This window comes from Panthera pardus, unplaced genomic scaffold, assembly GCF_024362965.1.
Source record: "Panthera pardus isolate Hobbes unplaced genomic scaffold, ASM2436296v1 HiC_scaffold_12, whole genome shotgun sequence".
In the NCBI taxonomy this organism is placed as follows: domain Eukaryota; kingdom Metazoa; phylum Chordata; class Mammalia; order Carnivora; family Felidae; genus Panthera; species Panthera pardus.
The window spans coordinates 4,921,161-4,936,788 of NW_026526677.1; the positions used below are offsets into that span (position 1 = coordinate 4,921,161).

Below are 15,628 nucleotides of genomic sequence, written 5' to 3' on the forward strand. Positions count from 1 at the left end.
CCTTAGGGCGGGCTCCTGACCTCTCCCCTTCCTCCCTGCACACACACACGCAGGAAAGAAGGGCAACACCCCTGTCTTGGGGCCAAGTGCGGGGCATGGGGCGCAGGCCAGGCGGGGGCACGGCCTTCCTGAGAGCGAGTGTTCTGAAAACAAAAAAGCAGACCCGAGGCCTGGCCCAATGTCACGGGCACGTCAAGCTCAACACCGTCCCTGCCTGCCAACATCCATCTGGACGAAGCCGCCCTCCATCACAGGGCGCTGTCCCTGTGCCAGGCCCAGGGTCATAGAGACGAGGCGAGACGCAGGAAGGGGCTGCGGGAACACAGCAGCACGCGTTGGGTGGCTTCTGACAGCAGAAACGGATGCCTTCACGATTCTGGAGGACAGAAGTGAAAAATCCAGCTGCTGGCTGGGCCACGCTCTCTCCGAAGGCTCCAGGGGAAACTTCCTGGTCTCTTTCAGCTTCTGGCGGTGGATGCTCCCTGGCTTGTGGCTTTACCGCTGCAACCTCAGCCTCTGTCTTCATACAGCCTCCTCCCCTGTGTTTCTGTGTCTAAATGTCCCTTTTATAAGGTCACCAGCCATTGGATTGGAGGCCTGCCCTACTCCAGTGTGACTTCACTTTAATGTGGTTACACCTGCAAAGACCCTATTTCCAAGTTAGGTCACACTCGCAGGGTCTGGGGATCCAACAGGTCTTTGGTGGGGGGACATGATTCAACCCATAAGAGGTGGGGAGCAGAGGGTGAGAGGAACATTCAATGCAAGGACAGGCAGGTTCGGGTCGGGGGGAGGACTCCAGGCAGAAGGGGGCGTTTGGGGCAACAGCATAGAGACCAGAGCGTGCCGGGCCGTTTCTGCAGCTGGAACGGGCAGGAACGGGGCTGACCCACCGACACCCCCGGCGAGTCTGATCTGAGCTTGGAGGCCAGGTGCTTGCTAAGAGGTTGACCTGGCCCAGCATCCTGTGCAGGCCGCCGGGCCGGCTCTGAGCCCATGACAGTCTGCAAGGAAGCCTTGCGCAAACAGCACGCTGTGCGTGCAGCGGGAGTCCAGCCACAGGACAAACAAAAGCCTCCCTGGAACAAAAGCCTGGCAGGAAACACACGCAAATGTCCGCAGCGGTTATCTCTGGACCGTTCCCGGTCTTCCTTCTAGTCTCCAGCAGGGGCCTGCACACGTTTCTACAAAGGACCAGACGTAACTGCTCGAGGCTCTCTGGGCCACGACCGTCTCTGTCACAGCCACCCAGCTCTGCCGTTGTAAATAAAGGTGTGCGAGCGAAACTTCACACGTGGACGCCGAACCTTGAATTTCCTGTCATTTTGCCGCATCACGAAACGTTCTTCTTGTGATGTTCTTTTCCACCATGTAAAAAACGCCCAAACCACCCTTTGTTCGAAGGCTGCACAACACAGGCAGCGAGCCATCTGGCCCACCGGCCGAGCGAGGTTCGCTGACCCACGCATGAGAAGGACGCGTGCCTTTTACAGCATTAGACGGCGCGTCCTAACAACAACGGCAGAAACCGTGTAAGGAGGGAGAGCAGATAACACAGGGCCTCTCGACCCTCCACTCGATTTTCCTGTAAACCTAAAACTGCCATACGAGATAAAGTCTATTTGTCTTGTAAGTAAACTGAAAGGCAGGCATAGAAGTCCCTAAGAAAACCACCCAGACCCCAGCAACAAACAGGTGAAGGCAAATGAACAGTCAACAAACACGACAAACGGGTTCACTTGGAGGGGCTAGAGGCGGAAACGGCCACAGCGGCCCCCCACCGCCTCCCGGAGGACTGCGCCCGGCACACGCTTCCCGGACGGCAGTGTGGCTCAGGGACCCTCTGACCCCACAACTTCCCCTCTGAGGACCCAGTCCAAAGCAGCCGCTGCAAACACAGGCGGATTCCTGCTCGCGGAGGGTCACCGAGGCCTCGCGGTCACGGCAAACCCAAACCTGCGGACAATCTAAACGTCCCTCCGCGCGAGAACATCAAATACACGAAGGGCCACAGCGCAGTCAGGCGCTAAACGGCGGGCTCTGAAGAAGGGCCCCCAGAGGCGTGGAAGGGGTCGGCCCCGACGCGGCCCGCACGCGATGCACACATCACGCAAACCCAGATCTGAACGCGCGTGGAGAGCAGGCGAGCAGGAAACAGCGAAAACGCTGGCAGCAATCTCTGGGCGGCGAAGATACGGGTTTTTATTTTCTCCGTTATTCTGCGTAACGGCTTCCTTTCTATGGTAAACACGAATGTTACTTTTTAACCAGAAAAAACCCAAGACTTTAAAATGTGGTGGGGGGTGGGGGTAGGGGTGGGGGAGCGTACTTAGAGGCCTCGTGGTTGCCCTGGGGAGGGGCCTGGGCCCTGAGACAAGGTTTTCTCACTGGACAATCGGGGGATGGGGGCGGGGGGGAATGAAACCGCCATGCGGGGGTGACTTATTTGGCCCTCCAGGATCTGAGCCGAGTGGGAGGGAAGGACAGGAGAAGGGATGGGGCAAGAGGGCCTGTAGCCCCTGACAGCCCAGCAGGAGGAGATTGGCAGGTCGCCCAGTGCGACTTGGGAGGGTTCTCACAGTTAATCCCCTCTGCACCCCAACACAGGAAAGGATTTTTCACGATGAGCAAAACAACACATCCCAGGATGCGGAGGGCCCCCAAGCCCTGCGCCCCCCACCTGGCCTTCCCAGCAGGCAGAGTGGACATCACGGACTGTCCCCACAGAACCCGCATCTCCAAGAAAGGACAGGCCCCTCCCTGCCCAGAGGTTCGCACCACCCCAGGGCGGCTCTTTGCACCCGCATCTTTTCATGCCAGACTCGGGAAGCGGCGTGCCCACCTCCCTTCAGCCCCAGCTCCCCTCGCTGGCTCCCCACCCCCCACCCCTGGCTTCGCGTGGGCTCAGGAGCGGGCCTGGAACCACACGGGCAGCACCGGGTCCCAGCACGGGCTGCCACCCATGCCACAGGCTCTAAGGCCACAAACGGCTTCACAGCTGGTAGGCAGCTGACTTATTTTTGTTTTTTAGCAATTGATTAAGTTTCTCTCCGCTGCCCCCTGGGGCAAGCTGTTGGACGAGTGCTGAGACCACAGCCGGGAGCCCTGGCCCAGGAGACCGTGCCGAGTGACCACAGGGGAAGTGGCCGGGCCAGGCACTGGCTCCGAGGGAAACCTGAGGCCCAGCAGCTGTCGGCCGCGTGGCCGCCCGGGAGCCTATGGGAGGTTGCAGTCCCCTAAGAGTGGCCGGGCAGGTGCCTCAGTCTGCACAGCTCTAAAATGGGGGAGTCACTCCTCTGCCCGGGAACCTGGGGCGTCCAGAGCAGCAAGGTCAGTGCCAGCCTCAAGACTTCTGTGCAGCCAGCCCCTTCCTCTCCTATCCCTGGGTTTTTAGCCCCTCACGTGGTCCTCTGCCGCTTGCCTTTCCCCTGCCCCTCAGAGGCTGCCACAGCCCAACGGTCACACCCAGCGTGGACCCTCAGCCACACTTCCTTACTGAGTGACCGTGGGTAAGCGACTTGACCTCTGTCTACACACAGGTAAGAGTCAGGAGTGGATACGGCTTCCCAGCAAAGCTGAGAGGTCCCATGACAAGGTCAGGGAGCCTCTGAGCCCAAGGCCACAGCCCCAGCAGCCCCAGCAGCCCGCAGCCCCAGCAGCCCACAGCCCCAGGGGCATTGAGCACATCCCCGGGGACCTGCCTTGGGCCATGCTCTCTTTGAGCCAGCAGCAGAGACGTGGCCCGAGGGTTCGAGTCCCAGGCCAGAGGGCAGAGAGACAGAACAAAGTGTGGTTGGTTGGGCAAATTAAAGGTGGGCTACCCGGTGGGTCGCTGGAAACACAGGACTGCGGTCAGAGGCTATGAAGCAGTCGGTGACACACGATGGAGAAGGCTGGGTCCCACTCTTTGGGCACACGGCTCAGCTCTTCTAAAAAAAACACACAGAGTGCCTTCCTGAGCCCAGGCATACAGCAAGGGCTCCATAAGCACCGGAAGCAATCCTTCTTCCTCCTATAAAATCCTATTCCACGGCTCCCAGAGGTGGTGGCGGCCGCACCTCTGGAGCTGCGGCCACGGCTCCTGAGCCACGGCACGTGGCAGGTGCTTGGGCTCAAATCCCGCCTCTGTCCCTTCTTCTGTGGCCGTGAGCTAGCTCTGATGGACCAAACTCCTTTTAATTTTTTTTTTAATGTTTCTTTACTTTTGAGAGAGAGAGAGAGAGAGAGAGAGAGAGAGAGAGAGAGACAGGATCCCAAGCGTGACCACCCAAACTTCTGAAGCAGGCTGCCCACAGCCCCTCCCTCACCCGGCTCCCGTAGGGCACAGAAGAGTAGATCACTCAGAAGTGTGGGTGCCTGGCACCCCCCAAGGCGCACTGTTACTGCTATGGCCCGCCCTGCCCTGGCAGCACAGGCAGGATGCACGGGGTGGGGTGACCCATGAGAAAGTGCTGCTGCTTTCGCTCAAAGGTGGTTGGGCTCCAGCCATTCGCATGGTTCGTGCACCGCACCTTACAGTTTGTAAGGCCCTGCAGGAGACACGACCCCATTTGATACGCCCAGGTCAACGAGACACAGAGAGCCCACATTCCGTCAGGTCACAGCCACATCGTGCAGGGTCAAGGCCGGACTCAGACGCCCCAGTCCCCGCCACACCACGTCCCCCCAGAGGGGACAGAGGGAGGCCCTTCTTGGCGCAGTCCTCAGTGCCCGGCTCTAGCAGGACCCAAACACCTCAGCTCTTGCCACGGTAGATGCTCCTGAAGATACCTAATCGATCCCAGCGTTCGTCCAGGGGCTGATGGTGGCCCCCTGGGAAGCCAGGATCCCTCCCAGCTTCCCTCCCTCGAAGTGGGTGTGGGAGCACATCACAGCACTTCTCCCAGGGGGGCTGGGGCTGTCTGAATGGAGACCCGAGGGACTGTCAGGTGAGGAGCCCCAGACAACAGGTGCTCGAGACAACAGGCATAGCACCGGCAAAGGCAGATAGGCAGGTGCTCAGACGGTGGGCTGGAAGGGACCGAACTGTCCATTTCAGTTGGAACAGGAGGCAAAGGGTGAGAAAGAGCCTCCTGGCCTCTGTCTGCTGATAAGCCAGAGGCCCCGGCGTCCGCCCGGCACATGCAGGCCATCAGGTCACTGCCTGCGGGACACTTGCGGTTGGGGAAGGTTGAGGCACTAGGACACGGTCATTAGAAGCAAGACGGAGGGCGTGCAGCCATCACCAAAGCCAGAGGGGGCCCGAGGGGTGCCCGGCGGGTGGGGCGGGGACAGGGAAGGCCTTTCTCTGGCAGCCCGGGGGTTCCACCAGGGCTCGGACGTGCAAACCCAGAACCTGACTCAACAGACTGAGCTCTGGGGCCGGGCTGAAGCTGGACTCAGGTGGTACCAGCAAGGGGACACTGGACAGGCTGGGGTGAGGGTGGTGGGGAGGGCGGGACCAGGGGCTGATCTGGGGCCGGGCCGGAGCCGGACTCAGGCTGCACCAGCAAGGGAGACATCAGACAGGAGGCAGGGGGACAGGGCCAGTGCTGGGAGTGACGGCAATCCAGCCCTCCGTCGGTGGACCCAGGGCATCCGCGGAGCTAACCACACCCAGGAGGCGCCATTTGGTCTCATCCCCCAGCCCAGGATGACCGTTTTCTCTTTCCAAGAATAGGGCATGCTCCCCTCTTCTCTTTTACTCGATGTAGAAGTAAGACCACATGGTGTGTGGTTCCATTTCTAGGACGTTCCCAAACAGGCAACACTAATCCGTGGTGATAGAAGTCAGGACAGAGCTGCCCCTGCGGCATGTGGGGGGTGGGGGGCGCTGCAAAGGGCACCAGGGAATCTCCCGGGTGCTGGAAACCTTCCGGATCCGGACCGGGGGATGGTGGGTGGGCAGATATACACAACTGCCAAATCGAAATCAGAATGTACGCTTGGAATCTGTGCATTTCACCGTCGGCAAGTGATACCTTCGTTTCCAAAGAAAATGCAAAAAAAAAAAAAAAAAAAAGTTAGTGCTTGGACTTGTCACACCATTTCCTGGGACTGTGCAATCTGATTTTCTTGCTATTAAAAATTCACGGTCCATGGCTGAGAACAGCAGCTGCCTTCTGTTTGCAGAGCCAACGCCAATCACAGCCCGGCCGGCGTCAGCCTCAGCCACAAGGGCCTCCTTTCTTTTCCCTTTGACCTACTTCCCCGATAAGTGACAAGACAGCCAGACTGGGAACAAACGCGCCCCTTATTCCTCGGCCCTGAGCCTCGGCTAATCCACCCAGGGAGACGGATGGATGTGAGGGGCTTTGAGACCTCGCCCCAGTTGTCAGTCTGCCCGTCGGACCCGACAGTGACGCCTCTGTTCCTCCCCGCCCCCCGCCACCTTGGCCCACCACATCCCCTCGTCCTTTTGTTCCGAGTCCCTGAGAACATCTGTTAAAACTACTTCTTGGCGAGGTGCAGCGGGCGGCCCCGTAAATCATGCAGCCCGAGCCGCCCGCCCGCCCCGACACGCAGTCACGGCCTCCTCTGGAAAGGCCACGGACGGAGCACGGAACGATGCTCAGGGCCAGGCTGGCCACCGCGGGGCAGCGAAGCCGCGTGCCCCGGCCACGGCCCCGGTAAGTCACCTGCCCCAGTCGTCCGGGCCTCGAGCGGGGACGCGCACCGCCCAGAAGCCCCCAGTGATGAGGAATGTGCGGGGACGCCACTGCAGCCAGGAGAGCAGCAGGCTCCCTCGGACGGTGGTGGCAACTCCCAAATAAGGCCCCGCTACTGCTGTTTTTAGCCCATCCCACATAATTGGAAAAACATGGGGAAAACCAAAGCCAGCTGGGCGCCTCCATCGGCCAGGCTGCTGGGGAGGGGTGCGTGGGATCGCAGCCTGGCCCAGGGATCCTGTCACCCCCCCCGGCCCCCCACCCCCCACCCCACCGCTGGCTGGCGGGACAAGAGTCACTCAGGCCCCGGGGTCTCACCAAGCCGCTGGCAGAGCTGGAGCCCAAGGGGGCACTGCTTGCTATGACATCCTTCCTGGTCTCAGAACCTATAGGACCCCCACTGGGGCCAAACTTCAGGAGGACCCAGAGGGCCATGGGACACAAGACACTCCTGACCCAGAGGAAGGGAGTCCTGAGCCTCCCGTCCGGTCTGGATGGACCCACACAGGCACCGTGGGGGGAACAGCCTCTCATCTGACCCCCCCCCCCAGTCATGCTGCTCTCCCCATTTCACAGGGAGAGAGCCCGCAGCTGGGAAATGGCCAGCCCCGCCCCATGCCTCCAGGGGACAGCTTGCAGGCCCTGGGCCGGCACCCCCTCCCCCACGCCCTGGGGCCAGCCCCCTCTTTGGGGAAGGCACCGACTCCCAGCACTGGGCTGGCTTTCATTTGCTCAAAATCAGAGAAACACAGGACTCTTGCACAGCACAAACGTTTCTTCAGATTCAAGTCCACGGCAAGACAACCAGCTGCCCAGCCTGAAAGTCCCAGGAATCTGAGGCCAGGGCTTCAGGTCTTGAGATGTTTCCGGCCGTGCAGACTTTCTCCAACTGCTGCTCATCAGCCTGCCTTGGGCGCATGTCAAGTACAGACTCAGCCCTCTGCCTCCCACACCCGTCCCTTGTCCTGGAGACTCCGATGTGCTAGGGCCGGGGAACCTGGATGTGACATGAGGGTCCGAGTAATTCCGACACATCTAGGCCCCCGCCTCAGACCCCAGTCCCACCCGGCCCGGTGCTGGCCTCGATCCCTGGACAGGGCAGCCGCATGCCCCGTGCCCATCTCTCACCGGCTGTGCGAGGAGGGCTCCCCACCCGCCTACGTCCCCTCCTACCTCCTCTTAGCACCAGCCGGCCTCATCATCTACTTCTGATTCCAAACGTCCAGGAAAGAATTGCTCGTCTGGCACCAGACTGCCCACATGCCTGCCTGCCTGGCTCCAAGTTCAAGTTCAAGCACAGCTCGTATTTGTTGGGCAGTCAGGCCCTCCTCCCAACAACCCCCCCCCCCCAAAATCAGGTGCTATTATCATCTGTTTTTACAGGTGAGGAAACTGAAAGCACAGAGAGGCTGAGTCATTTTCCCAAGATCACACAGCCGGGACACGAGTGAAGGTATCCTAAAAGGATAACTGGGCATAGAAAGCCATCCCATAGTTGGAAACTGCTCTGAGACTGGGCCCCCCTGAGACTGAATTTCCTCACCACCCCAAAAGTCCTGGCAGACTCTCAACTACAGACCAAAGGCACAGCCCTCAGCTGTGGCCTCAGTATTCACCCCCTGGGATGCTGGACCTCGCGGAGTCCGGGGCCAAGAGGAGATCCACAAGTGGCCCGGGGCCTCCTTTGCCAGCCCCTGAATCGCATCCTCCCACTGGTCACCCCGGCCTCGGAAGCCTCCGCGGGTGCTGCTCAGATCCAGCCAGGAAGGTGCCCTGCACCGGGTTTGCGCCCGCCGGGACCTCTGGGCTCCACCGTCAGCGGTGACATTCTGCAGGGTTTAGCGTTTCGCTGTCTCCACGTTACCCTCGTGTTTCCAGCGACCATCTCCAGGCCGTTTTCACAACCAGTACCCTGCACATCATCAGCAGTCAAAATCCACATTGCACATTCCCCCCAGGAGGCAAAACTACATGCGCCAGGGGCCGTGGGCAGCCTGGAAGGCCTCGCGAGAAAAGGAAAACGGCCACGGTACTCAGGTGACAGGATCACAGGCTTCTAATCACACGGTTTCCTTTAACGTGATGTTCTGTGGCAGGAAGCAACACCTGGAGGGCAGGTCTGCACCCCGAAACCCAGCTTGCCAGCGGAGGGGGCGCATTCTAAATCTGAAGCCCTCGTGATCCTCGCTCACGGCCCCATCTCAGACTCCCTGTGTCTGTTGCCCGAGCACAAGGAACGCCCCTCAACGACAGAATCCGTTCCTCACGCATGCCCGGATCCCTCTGGATTGAGAAACACGGACAGATACCCTCCACCTTCCCACCCCAAGTTTCCAGAAGGCCATCTTGGTGGCAAACCCTTGAAATGTTCTGAGAAGCTCCTGGAGGTCTTCTCCACTGAAACTAAAATGTTTAGGAAACTCTGTTTGCAGGTTCCCACCGCCAACGGCTTCCCACTTCCGCTTCGAGTGGGTCCAGGGCGGGGGGCTGCAGAAGGCCCCGTGCAGCCCCCAGAACCAGCCAGTCTGCGAACGAGAAGCACGTGGGGTGGGAACCACGCTTATAAAAAGGCGGAACCCGAGGGCCACGTCCTCGTGCAAAAGCCAGACTCCCAGCCCATGCTGTCTGTGTCGTCTGTGAGCCTCCCTGACCTGTGACGTTCCCCGACGGGGCAGCCGGAGCCAAAGGAAAGGTGCAGCCTCTGCGTAAGAGTGGCCCCGGGCTGCCCTGTGCAGACGCCCCCAGCCACCCGCACCGGCTCCTCCGAATGATGCAAAAGCGTTTCTCGTCCCCACGCTTGGCATCCTCCCACTGAGTCATTTGTGAAAGTGTCTTTCACGGCTGGGAGGCAGAAACAGTTCTTACAAGACCAGGGAAGGTGACCCCGAGCAACTGAATCCATCCCGGGAGGCGGGGGGTACGGGTAACCTGCAAGCTGGCCACTCTTCCTGAAGGAGGCCAGGAGACGTGGCTCAGCCCCCTGCCACACGACTTCCAACCGGGACAGCCCTTGCTGCTAACCCTCCGGATCCACCCCACGGGAGTTCGTGGGAGCTTCCAGGTCCCCCCACCCTTGTGCAGCCTCCTCCAGGAAGCCCTCTTACCCCAGGGCATCTCCCCTCTTCTGCCCCCTGCCCCCTGCCCCCCGCAGATGTTTGCAGAAAGAACCGAAATGCCCTCAAAGGGCTTGACCCCAGGCAGTGGTCCCAGAGCTCAGACAGGGGCTCCGGCTACTGGAATGCTGAGAACCAGAAAGTCCCCGTTCCTCTGCCTGGAAAAGCAATCAGCCCTCCCCCAGGGAGGGCCCTGGGACGATGGAGGCAAACCTAGGCTTCCAGAGGCCCTGCCCTTCTCCCTCTGGCCCAGCGTGATGATGGACGTGACTGCCATATACTGTGCGCTCACGACGTACCAGGGGCCCAGCACAGCACCTATTGATACAACACTGTCCTCCCCAGCTTCCCCGGCTAAGGGGTGGTCTGTGACCGCCCCCGCATCTCACAGATGAAGAAGAGAAGCAGAGTGACAAGTCCCCAGGCGCTGTCCGCCCCCGATGACCAATACCCTTTGTGCCCCCGGGGAGCTTGGGCAAGTCCTTCGTGGAACTGTAGGCTTCCCCAGCTGTGCACCTGCACCGGGCCAGGACTCTGACATTGTGACCCCAGACTCCAGTCCTGGAACTCTGACGCGTGGACCTCCTGCCTCACGGGGCCCCTGCGTCAGCTCCCCACCGGGGTGCACGCTGTTGCATGATGTACCTTTTGGAGGGTTGTGTCCACCCTCCTCCCCTCCCCCCCCCCCCCTCCCCCCGCTTTCCCACTCCTTCCCCAAAGGTCCACACGCAACCCGGCTCCAGGCTGGGCAGAGATGCGGGCAGAGACAGCAGCCACGCCTGTCCTTCTCCCAGAACAGATGGTCCCCTCCCCATTCGGCACAGCGCTTGGACGGGGATCACCAAGCAACAGCACCAGATTCAGATCGCCCTAACCCCGGGGCCAGGCCCCAGGCTGGCTCTCTCACGGCGGCACGACTCGAAAACAGCAAAGACACAAAAAAACAGAAATGCCCACCAGGGGGGAAGATGGTTCACCGGACAAGTATTTTTCAGGCGCTACAACTCATGTTACAGAAGCACATGCCCCTCCTCTAACTGCCGATGCCCCTGCAACAGAGTCAGGGGGAATGCAGACACTGGTGGCAGAACGGCAGAGAAAGATACACCGAGACACTGGTGGCAGAACGGCAGAGAAAGATACACGGACACACGAGGCGTCTCCAGGTTTCCCTTGAGCTTCTCTACACACAAAGCAGGACGGGCTATGTAACGCGCAGGGCCGCTGCAGGCTGAACACAGGGAGCCCCTGCCCCAGAATTATCCAGCATTTCAAGTCAGCGACAATGGCATTAAACCAAGCACGGGGCTCTTTGGAAGCCGGGGCTCTGTGTGACCGCCCAGATCAAATGCCTGCGAAGTCAGTCCCGACGTCACCCAGCTCTTGCCTCAGGGCTGCCGCGCATGCTGTTCCTCGCGCCTCTTCCTTGGTCATTCTCAAGTCTCAGCCTGTCCCCTGGGAAGGACCTTCTCTGACCTTCCATCCGGGCCTCCAGCCCACCCCCCGATCCCCGCCCTCAGTGTGTCATTCTGCGTCTCAGCCCTTCCTTTGTGTCCTGTGTTACTCTGATCCAAATCTGAATTCGCATTCTTCATTCACGTGCCTGCTTGGTTCCTGCCGACCCCTCCACAACTCAGAGGGACATTCCCTGTAGGAAGAGCAGGGGGCTGGAGCGGGGGGCGGGGGGGGGAGGTTCACATTTACCGCTCTGTTCTCTGCACGCAGCACACGCAGGCACGCGGCCGTTCCTTCTGGACACGTGGAACTTGGTAGACTCCCTGTTTGCCAGGATGAACTTTTTGTTTTAAACCTGTGCCCAAAGGAGTTGGTAACACTCCCTCGGCTCTGGTCGCAGGTCCCCAGGGAAGCCCCCAGTCTCCCTTTCCTTCCCCCCAAGTGCCACTGGCCCGGGGGCGGCCTGCTTCCTGACGTCTCTCGCTGGCCACTCCACTGCCACCCAGCTGTGCTGGGCCCGAGACACCCCCAGGGACAGGCTGCACCCTGGACACACCTTATTCCCAGAAAAGCACACTGTGAACGTGACGGCCAGAAATAAGGAGCCTCGGACGGTGCTCCAGAGGAAGGAGGGGTGACACATCATTAGAAGACGGTCATTGTAGGGGCGCCTGGGTGGCGCAGTCGGTTAAGCGTCCGACTTCAGCCAGGTCACGATCTCATGGTCTGGGAGTTCGAGCCCCGCGTCAGGCTCTGGGCTGATGGCTCAGAGCCTGGAGCCTGTTTCCGATTCTGTGTCTCCCTCTCTCTCTGTCCCTCCCCCGTTCATGCTCTGTCTCTCTCTGTCCCAAAAATAAATAAATGTTGAAAAAAAAATTTAAAAAAAAAAAAAAAAAAAAAGAAGACGGTCATTGCAGGAGACCCTGAAGCAGCAAGTGCTGCAAATTAAGGGCGGGGGGAGCACCGAGAAACACTTGTGTGGGGGGGAGGGAAGTCAACTGAACTTCACGCACCCCCAATTTTCTCCACTGCGCAAGCGTCTGCAACCCGAATTTCCATGGGGAGGGTGGTTATTAGGGCACGAAGATCCCATGGAAATGGGACGTAAGGATGAAAATGCATCAGAAATTCCCTATCGGTGTGGAAAATGCTTCTGGAAAAAGCAGAAAAGCAGGAGACGAAGCCAGCGGGGAGGCCCGCAGCCCCACACCGGCAGCGCGTGCTTGGGAGAGCCGGGAAGGCAGGAAAGGAGACGTCTGTTGGGCGCAGATCGCGGGGCGTCTCCTGATTCACAGCGTTCCCCTACACGACTGTCCTTTTTTACAACACACACAGTGTCTGCTCGGCAAGTCGTGACAGCGAGCATCTCGGTTACAATCACGGCTTTCTGGCGGCCCAATGCCAGGTCGCCGGACAGACCAGACCTGAGTCCCGAGCCCGGTAACGTGCCCGCCGGGCAGCCGAGCCCAGATCTAACCCTGCAGCCCAGCCGCTGGGCCGCCCGGGTGCCCCCGGCTGCAGAGCTCCGAACGCGTGAAACCTTCGCCGAGGGAAGGAGACCGCCAGCCCCACCCCCACGCCCCGCCAGGCCGGCTCCCCCCACCCCAGCCAGCGCCCCCCCGTCTCACCTGCCTTGCACGTCTTGCCGTTGTCCTGAAGCTGGACGCCAGTGGGGCAGGCGCACGTGTAGAAAGGCTCCCTCGGGGACAGCAGGCACAGGTGAGAGCAGCCGCCATTGTCCTCCGCACACCGCGTGTGGACTGGGGAAGGAAGACAGGGCGGGGTGAGAGAAGGTTCCAGAACACAGCCCTCGACCCCACCCACCCACACACGCCACTCCGTGGGGGCATCCTCCCTGCCCTGCTCCTCTTCCCAGCCTTCTACAATACGGAACCCTCACGTTCCTCGGGGCCCCTCGGATGGCACCTCCTCTGGGAAGGCCACCCTCGGCCAGGATCTCAGGACCTGCCCGTGCGGTAGGGACTGGGGGGCTCCCGGAGCAGAGGCCTGTCTTTGCGATGTGCTTGGAGCCCACGGGATCTGCACGAATGCTTGGTGGCCACACCTGGACACTCTAGGTGCTGATAACAACCCTTCTCATTGTCCCAAGCCCATCCGTGACCAAGACGCAACTGAACAAATCCTTCGGGCATGTCACTCTGCCCAGGGCAGGCAGGGGCGCAGTACTGTGACGTGTGGAGTATTAGCCCCCCACCCCCCGCAAACGACTGGAGCAGATTCGCAGGGGGGTCCCCCTCTTCTCCCTAACGCTGCCTCACGCACAGGGGGCTGCCCCCGCTGTGGATGCGGTAAGGACCGTGATGTTCTCACCAGGAGACCATCCTAGGGAGCCCCACCTGCCCTGGGGTGCTGACAGCTGCCACCCTTGCACCCCCACAGTTAAGTTCAAAGCTGGAACCTTCCACAACACCCCGGTCCCCGAGGGAGGACATGAGCCCAGGGCCGTGACCTCGCTAGCTGCCCGTCCCAGGAGCCCTGAGCCCGTGGGCGTCAAGCTTTCCGCCATCGAGGACCCCTGCCACCACCCTATGGAGACCCCAAGCCGGGAGCCTTGACTCACAGCAGATCGATCACCAGTAACTACATAACTTCTGTCGGGCCCCGACAACGAAGCAACCTTGCTCGGGAGGCCCTCTGCCAGCTCTGAAGAGGACGGGGGAGGGGGCGCGGGGCCCCCCTGAAGCAGCCCCCATACCCGCTCTGCAGGGGGCCCTCCCAGTTGCGCCCCGGCCTGGCCCTGCACCCTGCATACACCTCCCTCCCCTCCACCACACCTCTCCCTCTCCTCCACTGCTGTGACGCAGGTGCCCCCAGACTCGGGGCTCCCGCGGAGGGAAGACGCCAGCCGCCCCCCACCCGGCCCCCGACTTACAGTAAGGCTGCCGCTCTGGGCTAAGCACTTGAATATCCATGGGCGAATAGAGAGCTCTAAGGATCTCCTTCCTCTTCTCTCCCGTCTTCTTGTTACAGGCGTGGATGGAGCGCGTCTGCCAGTCCGTCCAGTACAGAGTGTCCCCGGAGAGCGTCAGGGCAAAGGGGTGCGTCAGGCTGCCCTCCACCACCTTCTGCCTGCAGGCGCAGGAGGCACGGGTGGGAGCTGTGAGCAGACTCCCCGCGGTGCTGCACGCGCCCCACTTGGAAACCCTCCCACGGCCACCGCGGACCCATTCACGTCACACAGGACGGCCGCGGGGCAGTTCCAGCCTCCCGCCACCCTTGAGGGTGACACGGCCCCCCAGCCCTTCCCAACTGTTTCTAGAAAAGTGGCTGGTGGCCAAGTGGCCCGCAGGGAAAGAAGAAGCGGCAAGGAGGAAGCCACCGCTGATGACAGCGAGCCAGGGACAACACGCCTGCCTCGCCCTGATGTTTGAACAACTTAGCACAAACTGAGCCAGACGTGCCTGTAACGCCAATAATTTATATTATCACAGTAAATCGAACTTGATACCAAAACAACGGGGCGCCTGGGTGGCTCAGTTGGTTAAGTGTCCAACTTCGGCTCAGGTTATGGTCTCGTGGTTCATGAGTTCGAGCCCCGTGTTGGGCTCGCTGCTATCAGCGCTGAGCCTGCTTTGGATCCTCTGTCCCCCCCCCTCTCTGCCCCTCCCCTGCTCATTCCCTCCCTACCCCCCGCCTCGAAAATAAACATTAAAAAAATTTTAAAAAAGGAAAAAAAAAAAACGTCTTTCTTCTATGTATTTATAAAGCCCAGCAAACGAGAACATGTTTTTAATGAGATTATGGACACCGGTGATAGATTTCTAACTTTACACCTGGTGGCGTGTGTGATTATCTGGTTTCATGACCTTCCCTCGACTATAGGCTCCCTGGTGGCATGGAGGGCTGTAGGGGGCAGGTCACCACCACAGCCGAGCCCCTGGCACCGCACCTCAGAGGAACATTGACAAGGTTTTACTGAGCAACTGAAAGCCACATGCCCATGACCGTCCCTAATCTGACCCAACGATGCCTCCGTTTTGTTTTCTTGATGTTACTCCTTTAATGTTTATTTATTTTCGAGACAGAGAGAGAGAGAGAGAGAGAGAGAGAGAGGAGCACACACAGGGGAGGGGCAGAGAAAGAGGGAGACAGAGAATCCCAAGCAGGCTCCGTGCTGTCAGCACTGAGCCCGACGCGGGGCTCGAACCCACGAACTGCAAGATCGTGACCTGAGCCAAAATCGAGAGTCGAATGCTCAACCGACTGAGCCACCCAGGTGCCCCTGCCCCCCCTTGATGTCACTTTTTAAATAGACTCATCGAGGCGACATTCACGTAACACAAAAGTAACCAGTCTGCTAAGTGAACAGTTGAGTGCTACGCAGCACACGTTCACGACGTTACTTACGCAACCACAGCCCCCAGCTACTTCCCTAAATTCCCGCTGCTCCTC

The 15,628-nt window shown here is 60.1% G+C and overlaps 1 protein-coding gene across 2 annotated transcripts in view; it reads right to left on the reverse strand.

The window, feature by feature from the left end:
• LRP5 (LDL receptor related protein 5) overlaps positions 1-15,628 on the reverse strand; it is a 103,831-nt gene that overhangs the window by 48,113 nt on the left and 40,090 nt on the right. For both annotated transcript variants that reach the window (XM_053899363.1, XM_053899364.1), the window contains 2 exons: positions 14,109-14,305; positions 12,844-12,975 (listed from right to left, as the gene is read on the reverse strand). In XM_053899363.1, coding sequence (XP_053755338.1) covers positions 12,844-12,975; positions 14,109-14,305 — 329 coding nt within the window. The remainder of the gene's footprint in view (positions 1-12,843; positions 12,976-14,108; positions 14,306-15,628) is intronic.